This window comes from Bos javanicus, chromosome 22, assembly GCF_032452875.1.
Source record: "Bos javanicus breed banteng chromosome 22, ARS-OSU_banteng_1.0, whole genome shotgun sequence".
In the NCBI taxonomy this organism is placed as follows: Eukaryota; Metazoa; Chordata; class Mammalia; order Artiodactyla; family Bovidae; genus Bos; species Bos javanicus.
The window spans coordinates 14807684-14820973 of NC_083889.1; the positions used below are offsets into that span (position 1 = coordinate 14807684).

The following is a 13290-nucleotide window of genomic DNA, read 5'->3' on the forward strand; positions in this document are numbered from 1 at the left end:
CAGACTGTTCTCTGGGCTTAGAGGGTTTGAGTTTGGGGCTGTAGCAGGAACAGTGCAAGCCAGAGCCTACGTACGTACCCTCAGATGCCCCTGCTGTCCTCTGGGCACCCCCTCAAGAGAGGAAAGCTCCCTGTCTGATTCCCAGCACTGCGGCTCCCCCACCCCGAGGCTGAGGGTTCTAGCCTCTTATGGGGTCAGGGTTGCACCTCTCAGGCTCCTGCTCTACTGTAGCTCTTTTCTTCTCCTGCACCCCTTGATCTCTGGGCTTCCATGACGTCCTCAGGGTCCCCCCTCACTCCCCCCTCTCCCTTGCTATTTCCAACCTCCAGTCCCAGTGCCTGGTGGCTCTTCAGAGCTTGCCCACATTTTCCTAAAAAAAGTCTGATTTCCCCAAATGGGCTGTAGGCTGGGACTCCCCTGAGCTTCTCACCCCCTGTGGCTGACACCAGGATCTCCCGTTAGAGCTGGTGGCCCTGTCACCTGCTACCGTCACTGCAGCCTTAGAAAGCCTGGGGGGCCCTGGCCAGGCTGGCCTCTGATCCGTGAAGTCAGACTTTCACAAGCAAAGGCTGGAGATGGGTGTAGGGAGCTGCTGGCGAGACCCTGTCCCAGGACTTGGGTCTCCTACTCTTGAACGCTTCCCTTCTCAGGGCATGAGAGGGGTCCAGACAGCAGGCTGGGCACTGGTCAGATGGTCATTGTATTAATAGCTTAGATGGGCACGGCCACCCCCTCTCCTGGGAGGCCCCCGTCCTAGCGGGGACAGGAGTCCTGTGTCCCTGGTGCTAAATGCTCTCTTCCCCTTTGGCCAGTGTTGGTGGGAGCTCCTTTCTGGCCGGACCACAAGGGTCTGAAGCAATAATGGAACCTCAGCCGTGCCAGTATGGATAGGGGTTCTTGTTTTACCAGCTTTTACATTTCCTTTTTAATTTTTAAAACAAATTAACAAGCACCTGGATATTGGAGGGAGGGGCTTGGGCCATCACACCCACTTCCCAGGGCTGGTGATGGGGAGGGGGCTTGGGATGATTATCTCCCACTGCAGATCTGCCAAGGGGGGCCGCTCTGTCCAGCTGGACTTCTCAGCCCACTTGGCCAAGCCTCAAGTCTGGAACCTGGCCTGCCCCTCCCCAGCTCCCCTTGTAGTCCCTGGTCTTGGGCCAGCTGGGGATGAGTGGCCAGAGAGATGACCATTCAAGCCCCATGACTACAGTTCTAGGAACCCAGGCTGGGTGGGGGGGCAGGCAGTGGGGGCAAAGCCTGAGCCTCTGATCCTGACATTTGCTGCCATGTCCCACATGGCACCCCTCGGCAGTCGGGGGGGGTGGCGCTCAGTGGCAAAACGGCTGTGCCCAGGTACGTGGACCCTTGATGTCTGCCCTGTGTGGTCATCCCACAGCCCCAGAGTGTATGGGGGACTGCAGGAGGGTGAGGAGAAGAGTGGAGGGGAATAAAGGCAGTACAACTGTCCCATGGCCCAGCCTCTTCTTTACATATGCCACCCTGACCGTGGGCTGAAAGCACTCAGACCACAGAGAGATGAAGGACAGTGCGGCCGCCAAAGACCACATGGACACCTGTGCCCGGAGCATCCCCAGGTCCCGTCTCCCTCTCCTGAGGATGGGCTGGGCTCCTGGGGAACCTCCAGAGCCAAGGGCTGAGGTCTGAAGGAGCTTGGTGTCTGCGCCTGGGAGAACAACTCAGACGGAAGACTGTGGCCTCCGAGGAGCAAGCAACTCTCCCTGTGGACCTCAGAATTATTTCGCTGGGGCACCGGGCTCCATGTGGGATAGAATTATAGGCTGTGGGGACACATGGTGAATGAATGAATGCCCCCTCACCATGTATGTAGCACTTGGTTTCAGATGCCCAGAGAGGGGTCTCAGATGAGATACCAGGGTATCTGAGGGGTCTCAGACACCGGGAGGGCTAGGAGAGAGGCTGCTGGGTGGCTCACTAACTGGCCAGGGAGGCGGTTCAGGTCCCCAGGATGAGCACGTTGCCCTCCACGCAGCCCCACTTCTCTGAGGGGAACAGGGGCTTGCTCAAGTCACCCTGAAAGTGCCGCCTGCTGCTAGGCCTGCAGGCCTGGCTGCTCCCTGCTGGGTGTCTTGAGGGGATTCGGCCCCCCTGTGCTACCTGTCCATCCGTGAGTTGCCTCCATATCACCTCTTCCCGGCAGCCCCACTGTGCTGTGAGCAACAATCCGACGTCACACAACACGGTTTTCTAGAGAACCTCTGAGGAAAATATTTATTTTTTTAATTAAAGTTTTATTTGGACATAGTTGAAGAAGCCAAATATTTCTAGAACTTTTTTTTTTTTCCCAAAAACCTGCAGTTCCCCACATCTCCTCCTTTCCAACTCCCAATAAGTGAGCAGTTCCAATTCAGTTGGTATTTTTGGTGTTTTCCTGCCCATGGAAAGCACTCCTCCAACACTGCTCTCCTCCTATTTTCAGTTTTAGGCATTGGCTATTGATGTATTTCCTCAACACTCCCATCACACACACAAACACTATATACACAATTCCCCTTCCTCCCAACATGGTTATGTTACTATTTGAGGTTAGATTAATATTTAGTATCTACATTATTATGACTATGTAGACACCGATCTCAACCAAGCCATATAATGCAATAGGATTCCATTTCCTTTCTCATAACTTTTTACTTTTGGCTCTTTTAAACATAATTTACTTTGGTTTCTAGGTGTTTAGCACTGCTGCATTCCCAAACCTCTTGTCATAAATGCAACTTTCCTTCCCGTATGTGCAAACACAGCGAGTGTTCCATCCATTTCCTCACTCTCATAACCAAGGAGCAGTACAGGAAGATGACCCTAGGGAACACACAGTGCAACCAGCTTCCCACGAGGAGACTTGAGAAACTGCCTAACAGCCTCCCCCGGCCTGTCATTCCCTGTCCCTCTTTGCTGAAGACTGTGTCCTTTTGCGTTCACTGCAGAGATCTTTAACTTCTAAAAGGTTTATGTCTCAGTGGACTCCTTTTTCCTAACCCTAACATTTACCTTCTCCTCCGGACCACTTCCGGGAATGAAGCGCTTGACTGTATCTCCCTGGGTGTAAAATTGCCTGGGTGTAAAATTCAGGCTGGAAATGACTTCCCTCAGAATTTGAGATGCCAGCATTTCTGTTGAGAAGCCCAATGCTGTAAAGTTTAAAAGGATGAAATGAAGTGACAGGTCCCTCTGATCAACATCAAGCCCTGGAGTCATGCTTTCTTCCGCCCACCTGTGGTCCCTGGGCATGTCCTTGGGTGAAACCAGAGTGAGAGGGGCAGGGATGACACAGGACTGGCCATGACTTCATGAGTTGATAGTTGTTGAAAGAGGGTGCTCAGTACATGAGAGATCAGTATATTACTCTCTCCCTGGAAATGTTTGTATTCCCCATAATTATAATTTAAAAATAAACAGCTGTTCCCCATTTCACAGAGGGCAAAAAAACCTGTCTGTACACTGGTCATACATGATACCACCCCCTCTTACCTCTTGGCCCTCATCTCCTACTCACCTCCTCATTCATTGCTCACTGGCTTCCTTGCTGTTCTTGGAACAGGACAGGTGTAGTCCTGCCTCAGGGCCTTAGCTCAAGCTGTTCCCTGCTTGGAATCCTCCTCCTCCATGGTTTAAACCTGCTCAAGCATAATCCACTCAGTGAGTCCATCCTGACTATTCCATTTAAAATTCCATTTAAATTCCATTTAAAATTAAAAGCCACCCATCGCTTCCCATGCCCCATTCCCAGCTACCTGTTACCACAGCAGTTATCATCTGACACCCTGTGTAACTATTTACTTGTTGCTGTTCCCCTTTCCCTCAGCTGAAGTTAAGCTCCAAAAAGACAGGAATTCTTACTTGATTTGTTCACTGCTGAATCCTCAACATTTAGAGTAGTGCACAGTAGGTTCTCGATGAATGGATGAGCCACATATAAACATTCTAGTAGAATGCCTGGTAGGAATTGAGCACCATGGGACTCATCATAATCTAAAAATATGCCACTGAATCATCTGATAAACATAAGTTAATTGTTCAGCCAGTACCTTCTGTCCTGGTCTTTGGAAAGTGAGATGACGATTAATGGGCATTTTCTTTGGAATCAGCAGGGCAGGGAGGGATTCCCACAGTCTTTGGAGGTGGGCAGATCTGCTTCGAATCCTGGATCAGCCACTTGCCAGCTGTGTGACTTGGCCACATGGCTGAGCCTCTCACAACCTGGTCTCCTCACTGATGGTGCTGAATGGAAATGTTCTGCAGTATAGGGCTGGGCTGGAGGCCCCTGGGTGAGCCTTTGCCCTTCCCAGAATACAGACAGGACTATTTCTAGGTGATCCTACCTAGGTGCTGTGTCCCTCTGAGACGTGCTAGAGGGGTCATCAAGCAATGGTTGAAAGCACTGCTCAGGAGGGACAGGCATTGACATCACCGGGATCAAAAACGGGGTGGTGACTCAGTCCTGGCCCAGCCTAAGCCCCCCTCGCTAATCCCCCCACCCCCTCAAGCCTGAGGTTATAAACAAGTGACTCAGGAATGATGGGAGAATGCCCCATAACAGTTCACACCAGTGTCTTGGGGGCTAAATTTAACCCACAGCTACAGCCTCTGGCACTTTGGGAACAAGTTTATCTTGGTGGCTGAGGCTGATGTGTGTGTGCATGTTGTCGAGTGGGGGAAGGCAGTCAGGGGTCCAAAGCAGGGTGGGCATTGGGACTGGCTGCCCCACACCTCTACCCGGATCCCTTAGATGCTAGACAGGTGTAGGGGCCCCAAGGCTGGGCAGGCTCAGGTCAAGCTTAGGATGAATGAAGAACTGAGCACAGACAGCTTTCCTGGAATATTCAACTCTGAGTGTAACTTTTTGTTAGTTTTTTGATCCCTGGGGGTTTTAACACCTAGAATAGTTGAACCTACAAAACTGAATCTAGCACGTCTGACAGCTTACAGTGTGAAACCCTGTGCCTGTGTATTCGCAGGGACACAAAACCACAGTGAGTGGTACTGTGTGATTCTGCCCCATCACCGGACCACAGAATCACACAGCAGTGGGACTCTGCTTTCGAATCACAGCAGAACTAAACTGAAGCCCTTAAAAATCAAACTCACCCATCTCTTCACTGTGCAGGAAGGGAAACTGAGGTGCAACAGAGTGATCTGGCCTTCTCAGGTCCCACAGGAAAGTGGTGACCTTGTTTATTCAAGCGTCTTCTTGCTTTCTTGCACAGTCCAAGGAAGGTCTCCGAGCTGGGGGAGAAAATTCTTCCCATTTTAAAGCTGAGGCAACAGGTGCCCCAGGCCCAAATTCATTGAGTGGGAAACCTGAGCACACCGTGTCCAGGACTGGGTGGAGGGAGGTACACTCCAAGGAGGATAGGGTCAGCTGGGCAGAAAGGCCCACAAGGCCTGGAGGAAGGGAGACCCTTGAAGAGGGATTCCAAGGCTTCTCCCTTCTTTGAGAGGCAGAGCTTGGGTCATCCCCTTCCCTGAGGGGCATCACCTAGACCAAGGAAAGCAGTCAAGGCCTCACTGTGCTCCGTTTACAGAGGAGGCAGGGAGGCCCTCATCTTTCAGGGAGGACCGAGACACCCTACCCCAGTCCCATGAACCCCAGGGGCTGAGTCAAGGTTGCTCTGGGCGGGGGCCTCAGCCCAGCTGTCCCCTCTGCGTCATGTGCGGGAGGCCAGGCAGCTCGCCTTACCGGGCCCAGTCCAGCTCTATATATAGCCCGGCTTGGACAGCTGCGTAGACTGAGTGCGACCCAGCAGGAAGGCAGGGAGGGCGGAGAGGAGGCCACCCACCATGGCGCTGGGCTTGGAGCAAGCGGAGGAGCAGCGGCTGTACCAGCAGACGCTCCTGCAGGACGGGCTCAAGGACATGCTGGACCACGGCAAGTTCCTCGACTGTGTGGTGCGGGTGGGCGAGCGCGAGTTCCCGTGCCACCGCCTGGTACTGGCCGCCTGCAGCCCCTACTTCCGGGCGCGCTTCCTGGCCGAGCCTGAGAGCGCAGGCGAGCTGCGCCTGGAGGAGGTGTCCCCTGACGTGGTGGCCCAGGTGCTCCACTATCTGTACACGTCAGAGATCGCGCTGGACGAGGCGAGCGTGCAGGACCTGTTCGCCGCGGCGCACCGCTTCCAGATCCCTTCCATCTTCACCATCTGCGTGTCCTTCTTGCAGAAGCGCCTGTGCCTGGCCAACTGCCTGGCGGTCTTCCGCCTCGGCCTCCTGCTTGACTGCGCGCGCCTCGCGGTGTCCGCCCGCGACTTCATCTGCGCGCGCTTCTCGCTTGTGGCCCGCGACGCCGACTTCCTAGGGCTCTCGGCCGACGAGCTCATTGCTATCATCTCCAGCGATGGCCTCAACGTGGAGAAGGAGGAAGCTGTGTTCGAAGCGGTGATGCGATGGGCAAGCAGCGGTGACGCCGAGGCGCAAGCCGAGCGCCAGCGCGCACTGCCCACGGTCTTCGAGAGCGTGCGCTTCCGCTTGCTGCCACGCGCCTTCCTAGAGAGCCGCGTGGAGCGCCACCCTCTCGTGCGTGCCCAGCCGGAGCTGCTGCGCAAGGTGCAGATGGTGAAAGATGCCCACGAGGGCCGCATCACTGTGCTGCGCAAGAAGAAGAAGGAGAAGGGGAAGGAGTCGGCTGGGGCCAAGGCCACTGACAAGGGCACAACCGAAGCCAAGGCGGAGGAGGAGGAAGAGGAGGCAGAGCGCATTCTACCCGGGATCCTCAATGACACCCTGCGCTTTGGCATGTTCCTGCAGGACCTCATCTTCATGATCAGTGAGGAGGGCGCCGTGGCCTATGACCCGGCAGCCAACGAGTGCTACTGTGCCTCCCTCTCGACCCAGATCCCCAAGAACCATGTCAGCCTAGTGACCAAAGAGAACCAGATCTTCGTGGCTGGAGGCCTTTTCTACAATGAGGACAACAAAGAGGACCCCATGAGCGCTTACTTCTTGCAGGTGCCTGGCCCGCCTTGGGAGGGGCGGCCAGTACTGATTTCTGGGCACTGGGGGGCGCCTTGGGGCCCAGCAGAGGCCTATGTCTACTTGTTGGGGAATGTTATTGGATCTAGGCTGAGATGTAGACCCGGGAGGAGGAGTGACAGCCATTTGCCTGAAGGCTGAAGATCGTTATAGGCAGTTGACAATAAGATGTATAACTTTGGTGTCTCAGTTTCAGGGAGATGTCAGCTTTCAGATGGTGAATATGTTGGAAGCCCTAGCTCTGTGCAAGGATTGAAGTCAGGGACAGTGAGAAGGAGCAAGGTCAGTGTAGGGGTCCTGGCTAAGACCTTTGCATGAAGCTGGGACTGGAATGTGGAACAGTGTGTCTCAAACAAAGGGACCATCCTCCCCTCCTTACCATTGCACAGATAAGGAAACTGAGGCCCAAGAAGGAGCAGGAGAGTGGGGTGCCTGGTCCAAGCTATAGTGTGACAGTGGGATCTCAGAGGCCAAACGTGGTTTCCTTGTGACTGACCATGTAAGTTTAAGCCTTGCCAGTTGGGTGAATTTGGAGACGTGGAGGGGAGGGTGCAGTGCTTCTAGGTGGGAACCAGTGAGCATGGAACAGAGATGGGTAGGAGCCGAGTGAATAGTGTGCTTACTGAGGCCTAACCAGGCTGGAGAGGGGTGAGGGCAGCATTGTGCCAGTGTTAAGCTGGGGGGTGGGGAGAGCATCTCCACCAGCCAAGGCACACGGTGGGTGCATTGTGTGTTCTCTCTAGGCCTCTTTGGAAATGGGGATATTATACTTCCTTGCCTGATAAGATTGTGTGAAGGTTAATTGATGATTATAAAGTGTTCATCAGCACAGTGCTCAGCCCTCAGAAAACTCCACCAAAAGATGAGCCACTAGTGTAGTTATTAACAGACTGTTGGGAATTCCCTCTAGGTCCAGTGGTTAGGACTCCACTCTCACTGCCAGGGGTAGGGGGGTGGGGGATGGTGGGAGGGTGTGTGTGGGGGCGTGGTGGAGGGCTGGGGTTCAATCTCTGATTAGTGAACTAAGATCCCATAAGCCATGCGAGTGTGGCCAGAAAAAACGACTGTTGGAGTGCACAGGGCCATAGACTTATTACACTGTAAGTTTGAAGGAGTGGGTGGCTGTATTTGGACCTTTCCTGTGCAGTGGGATGGGATGGAAAACAGGGGTCAGGCAGGCCTCAGTTCAGGAATTGTATTGGGGAAGGGCCAGGGCGGCAACTGGGCCTCCCTCTCAGAGACTCCTTCTCAGCTCTGCAAGGGATGCTCCATCACGGTGCTATAAAGGTGATCTCCGGGCCCCGGTGGGGTTGGGACCCTCGGCTGTTCTCAGCCCGATATGGGGGGGGGGGGGGGCACTGTCTCCAGGCACCGCCTCCGGGCTGCGCTGGCCCTACCTGCAGGCCCGGACTCCCCATGACCCAAGGCGGGGGGTGGCCAGAAGGCGCTGGGCTGGGGCTGGGGAGAGGGGTTGATGAGAGGGCGTGGGGAGGGTCGCTGACTGGTCGCCCGGCCCGCAGTTTGACCACCTGGACTCAGAGTGGCTGGGGATGCCGCCGCTGCCCTCGCCGCGCTGCCTCTTCGGCTTGGGAGAGGCTCTTAACTCCATCTACGTGGTCGGCGGCAGAGAGCTCAAGGACGACGAGCAAAGCCTGGACTCGGTCATGTGCTACGACAGACTGTGAGTGAGGGTTGCGGGGCGAGGCCAAGGATCCGGGGGCGGGGCGGGGCGGGGTGAGCGAGAGCCCAGGGCCGGGGGCAGGGCGAGAGCCCAGGGCTGGGGGCGGGGCGAGGCGAGGTGGGGTTGGGCTGGGCTGGGCTGGGCGAGGCGGGGGCTGGGCGTGGCTGGGTGGAGCGGGGCGGGGTGAGCGAGAGCCCGGGGCTGGGGGCGGGGGGGGGGGGGGCTGGCTGGCAGGTAACGTGGGAGCCGGGAGCTGAGCGGTCTGGGGAGTTCCGGTTAACAAGTCGGGTGCATCCCAACACCACGTGTTGGGTGGTGGGCAGACGGACAGAGAGCGCCTTACTCTCCTCCCCTCTAGGTCGTTCAAATGGGGCGAATCGGACCCGCTGCCCTATGCCGTGTACGGACACTCGGTGCTCTCCCATATGGACCTGGTCTACGTCATTGGCGGGAAGGGCAGCAACAGGTGAGGCCCGGGCCTGGAGGAGGGAGTGCAGCAGCCGGGTCGAAGGGTGGAACCGAAGCAGAGTCTCCCCGAGGCTGTCAGGGGTCTGTCCTGCCTGCCTTGGGAGGCAGCTGGAGGGACTGGGCCAAGGGAAAGAGGCGGCTCTGCCCCTCGCCTTCTCCTTTCTCACTCACTGCCCCTCCACCCCGATCCCATAGGAAGTGCCTGAACAAGATGTCGGTCTACGACCCTAAAAAGTTCGAGTGGAGGGAGCTGGCGCCCATGAAGACTCCCCGCTCACTCTTCGGGGCCACCATCCATGACGGCCGCATTTTTGTAGCTGCTGGGGTCACAGACACAGGGCTGACCAGCTCAGCCGAGGTGTACAGCATTGCAGACAACAAGTATGGCTGCTTCCCGCCTCCCCACCCACTTCCACAGGACAGCCAGGGACGAAGGTCCCCACTGTAACCCTCTGGCCCCGTGGCTTTGGGCCTATATCAGCCCTCTCTGTGTCTGCCCTGGCAGGAATCATAGCACCTACTTTGAGTCTCCACTGTTCAGCTTGGACATCAGCACAGATGTAGCCCCTTTAATCTGGTCAGCAATGAGGTGGGCTTCCCCTACAAGATGGGGCAAGTGTTATGGCCAGCCTGGTCTGCAGGCGAGATCTCCCAGGAAATGCCAGGTTCCTCATTCAGAGACTCATACCGGTCATTGGATTGATGGCTAGAGATAAGAGCAGTAAACAAAATAGAAGCTACCCTGCCGAGGGAGGTCAGGAAGAAAACTGTGGACTCTGCCAGCTAAAGGGGTAGTGGGAGGATGCCCAAAGGCAAAGGAAGGCTAGTGCCAAGGCAGTTAGGAGAAAAAAAAAAAAGGCAAGCCCATTGGATAAAAGGGCTTTGGTCAGGCTGGATAGAGCGTGGTGGGTGAAGGGAGGTGGGGATGGTGGATACTGGGGCTGGAGAGATGGCCAGTGGGCTGAAGCACTTTATCCCCAGAGTAGTGAAATGCCTCTGATGGGTTTTAAGCTCCCATCTGTGTTTTACCAAGATGCCTCATGGCAGACCATGTAGAGAAGAGATTAGGGATTTCCCAGGAGGTGGGGGTACAGCTGGGTAGCAAGTACTGATGGTAGCCTGGAGCTGGGGGTACAGCAGTGATGGGGCAGAAAGGATGCACCAGAAAAAGGTCTAGCCAGTGTTTCTCACATGCACACGAATCTCCTGGGGGTCATGTTGGAATGCAGATTCTGAATCTCAGGTCTGGGGAGGGATCTCAGGTCTGGGGAGGGATCTCAGAGTGTATTTCTAACAACCCCCCAGCTGATGCTGATGCTGCTGGTCCATAGGCCAAACTCAGTAGCAAGAGTTCAGGAGACAGAAGAAGCAGGATTTAGCAATTGATTGGATGGTGGGGGTGAGAGGGAGAGGTGGATGCTTTTGAGTGAGGCTGGGAGGTCATTTATTGAGGAACTGTTGAAGTTAGGTAGGAAAAATGAGGGTCCACTTAGAACATGTGGATGTGAGGTGCTTGGGTGTATCCAGGAGGAGCCTACTGGGGCAGAGAAAGGGCTGAGCTGGGGGGTGAGATCTGGGGGTCAACAGTAGTCCGTGGGGACAAGCTCCCTCAGGAGAGAGGATGTGAATGGGAGAAGCTGAGGCTCAGGCCCTGAGGGACAGCAGGGACAGATGCTTTATTCAGCAAGGAAGCCTACGCGGTGAGGCTGGGGAGGTGCAAGGTGAAGAAAGTCATGTCAACAGAGGTGTGTGCTGTGGGCCCTGGATTCCGGTGGTCAGGAGAGCAGTTTTGGAGGGATGGAGGTCCACCCTCAGGAGTTAGGGGAGTGAAGGCAGCTTGAGAGGGTCTGGGCTGTGAAGGGGAGAAGAGAGAAGGGGCAGGAGTGCACAGGATGGTCTCAGTGGTGACTGAGGTGACCAGTAGAAGTTGGTTTAGGAGCAAAGGTGGGACCTTGGGGAGGTCCCTGGTGGGTTTCACCGGGTGTAGGTTGGATGGATGATAGGGGCACAATGAAGGGAAACGTGAGGGGCAAGAAAATGGGGAAGAAGAAAAGACCAGAGGGTGTTCCTGAGCAGTCAGGGAAGAGGAGGTTGTGCTTGCAGAATGGGTGCCTGGGAGTCGAATTTTGAAGGTTGCAACTGAAGCTATGGATGCTGGCAGGGGACAGTCACTGGGCTTGCCGAGGCCCATGCGGGCACCCCCCTCATGCCCCCTTCTTCCCATCAGGTGGGCACCCTTTGAGGCCTTCCCACAGGAGCGCAGCTCACTCAGCCTGGTCAGCCTGGCGGGCACCCTCTATGCCATCGGTGGCTTTGCCACTCTGGAGACTGAGTCCGGGGAGCTGGTTCCCACAGAGCTCAACGACATCTGGAGGTGAGCCTGCCCCCCAACACCAGGGAGGTAAGAGGAATTGTGAGCAAGGCTGGCTGGGCACCGAGGCAGCACCTGGCAGGCTCGTGGGCGGGGCAGAGCTGACCCCCTTCCAGGGAACCCTGTGGGGACGGGACAGCAGACATGCCTTGCTTAGCCCAGGGTCTCTTCACTTGGTTGGGAAAGTCTGGGTGTGCACACATGGCACCGCACCCCACTGTGGAGTATCAACAGTGTCACAGTCAGAAGCCGATGCCAAGGTTAGGACCCAGACCCACAGAAATTGGCCCCCGGGAGCAGAGTGGGCTTTTCCTCACTCCTCCCTCCTGAAGGGGAGAGCTGGACTGGCATTGAGAAGTAGCTGGATCCTAGCTTCTCAGTGCCTTGCTTCTTTGGCTGATCCTACCTGGGGGTGGTCGGGAGAGGTTTCAGCCATCTAGGGCAGCTTTTGAACCTTCAGCAATGCCAGTGCTGCAGGCAGCCTCTAGGGAGCAGCGCTGCTGGGAGAACCTTGGGAGAACCCTTGGGTCCTGGGAGAACAGGACCCAAGACATTGAGGGTGGTGGGGGTTACTTCTTCGAGGGTTCAGTTCAGAAATTCTCAAGAGGAGGGGATTGAGGAGGTGTAGACCTTCCTGGAAGGAGGTGGACTTCAAGGAATATGGGATTCTTGGAACTTCCCTTGGTCCAGTGGTTAAGACTCCATCCTCCCAATGCAGGGGGCATGGGTTCCATAACTGGTCAAGGAACTAAGGCCCCATATGCTATGTGGTTAAAAAAAAAAGAGTGTGGAATTCTTGAGAGGGAGCCCTTCCTAGAATGTAGGTGTTCTTTAGGTAGGTGCCCACCCCTTTCCCAGAGCATGGAAAGGAAGGAGGTGGGCCTGGGGCTGGGAGGCAGCACCTCCCAGGGGTGGCCTGCTGCACTCTTCCTGTTGGGTCCGACCCTGGACTTGGCTGACTGAGCTCTGCATCCTTGTCCCCACTCCTCCCACCCCAGATACAATGAGGACGAGAAGAAGTGGGAGGGGGTCCTCCGGGAGATCGCCTACGCTGCTGGCGCCACCTTCCTACCTGTGCGGCTCAACGTGTTGCGCCTGACCAAGCTGTGACCTGCCCAGAAGGCCTGAATGTGCCCTGTCCCCTATGCTGCAGACCACAGAGGCCTGGCCTTCTGGGTGGGGACTCCAGGGAGGAGTCCCTAGCAGAGGAGTTTGGCAGAGGCAGAGCCCACCTGGATCCCATCCCATCATGGTGCCCCAGGGACTGCTTCAGCTGGGAAAGGGAAATCGGTGCCCAGTGCTGGGGCTTCGGGCAGGGATAAGAAACTTTCGGCTTCTCCAGTGTCTCATATCCCCCAGTGTTCTTGGTCCATGAGGCAGAAGCTCATGGGGTGTCAGGCTGCACCCTGGTCCAGCCCCAGCCTGGCCGTGTGCCGGTAAATGCCCCACAGGGCTCAGCCTCCTCGCCTGTCAGGTGGGGAGCAACTCTATCGAGTGCACCTTGCAGCCTGAGTAAGTCTCCTCCTGTGAGAAGAATAAAGTGCCTTCCGAGCAAGCAGCTCAGAGTCTGGGATGAGATGCTCCAAGCAGCAGTGACCAGGTGGTTTGAAGGCCTGGGGCTTCTTGTGTTCAGCTGCTGGGCTGCCAAGGTCGGTGGCCTTGGCCGTCCATGTGTGTCTCCTACATGCTCTGTGTGCGCCGAGAGTTTGAGCCCCCTCCCTGGACCTCTAGCTCCTCATCTGGCGTGGACAAGGAGCCGGGAGAC

The 13290-nt window shown here is 56.1% G+C and overlaps 1 protein-coding gene and 1 long non-coding RNA gene across 3 annotated transcripts; one reads left to right on the forward strand and one right to left on the reverse strand.

The window, feature by feature from the left end:
* Nucleotides 1-1033: 1033 nt before the first annotated feature.
* Nucleotides 1034-3704, reverse strand: LOC133235108 (uncharacterized). Of its 2 annotated transcripts, XR_009732443.1 has the most exons (3): nt 3536-3704; nt 3031-3170; nt 1034-2240 (listed from the first exon to the last, which is right to left on the reverse strand). It is a non-coding gene; the product is annotated as an uncharacterized LOC133235108 (long non-coding RNA). The 2 variants fall into 2 exon arrangements; XR_009732442.1 differs by having other exon boundaries at nt 1034-3170.
* A 2050-nt stretch (nt 3705-5754) lies between these two features.
* KLHL40 (kelch like family member 40) lies at nt 5755-13193 on the forward strand. The gene is made up of 6 exons (XM_061396116.1): nt 5755-6981; nt 8526-8686; nt 9045-9152; nt 9350-9535; nt 11382-11528; nt 12524-13193. Exons 1-6 carry the CDS (start codon nt 5821-5823, stop codon nt 12633-12635), a joined length of 1875 nt encoding a protein of 624 aa, XP_061252100.1. The 5' UTR covers nt 5755-5820; the 3' UTR covers nt 12636-13193.
* Nucleotides 13194-13290: the final 97 nt, after the last annotated feature.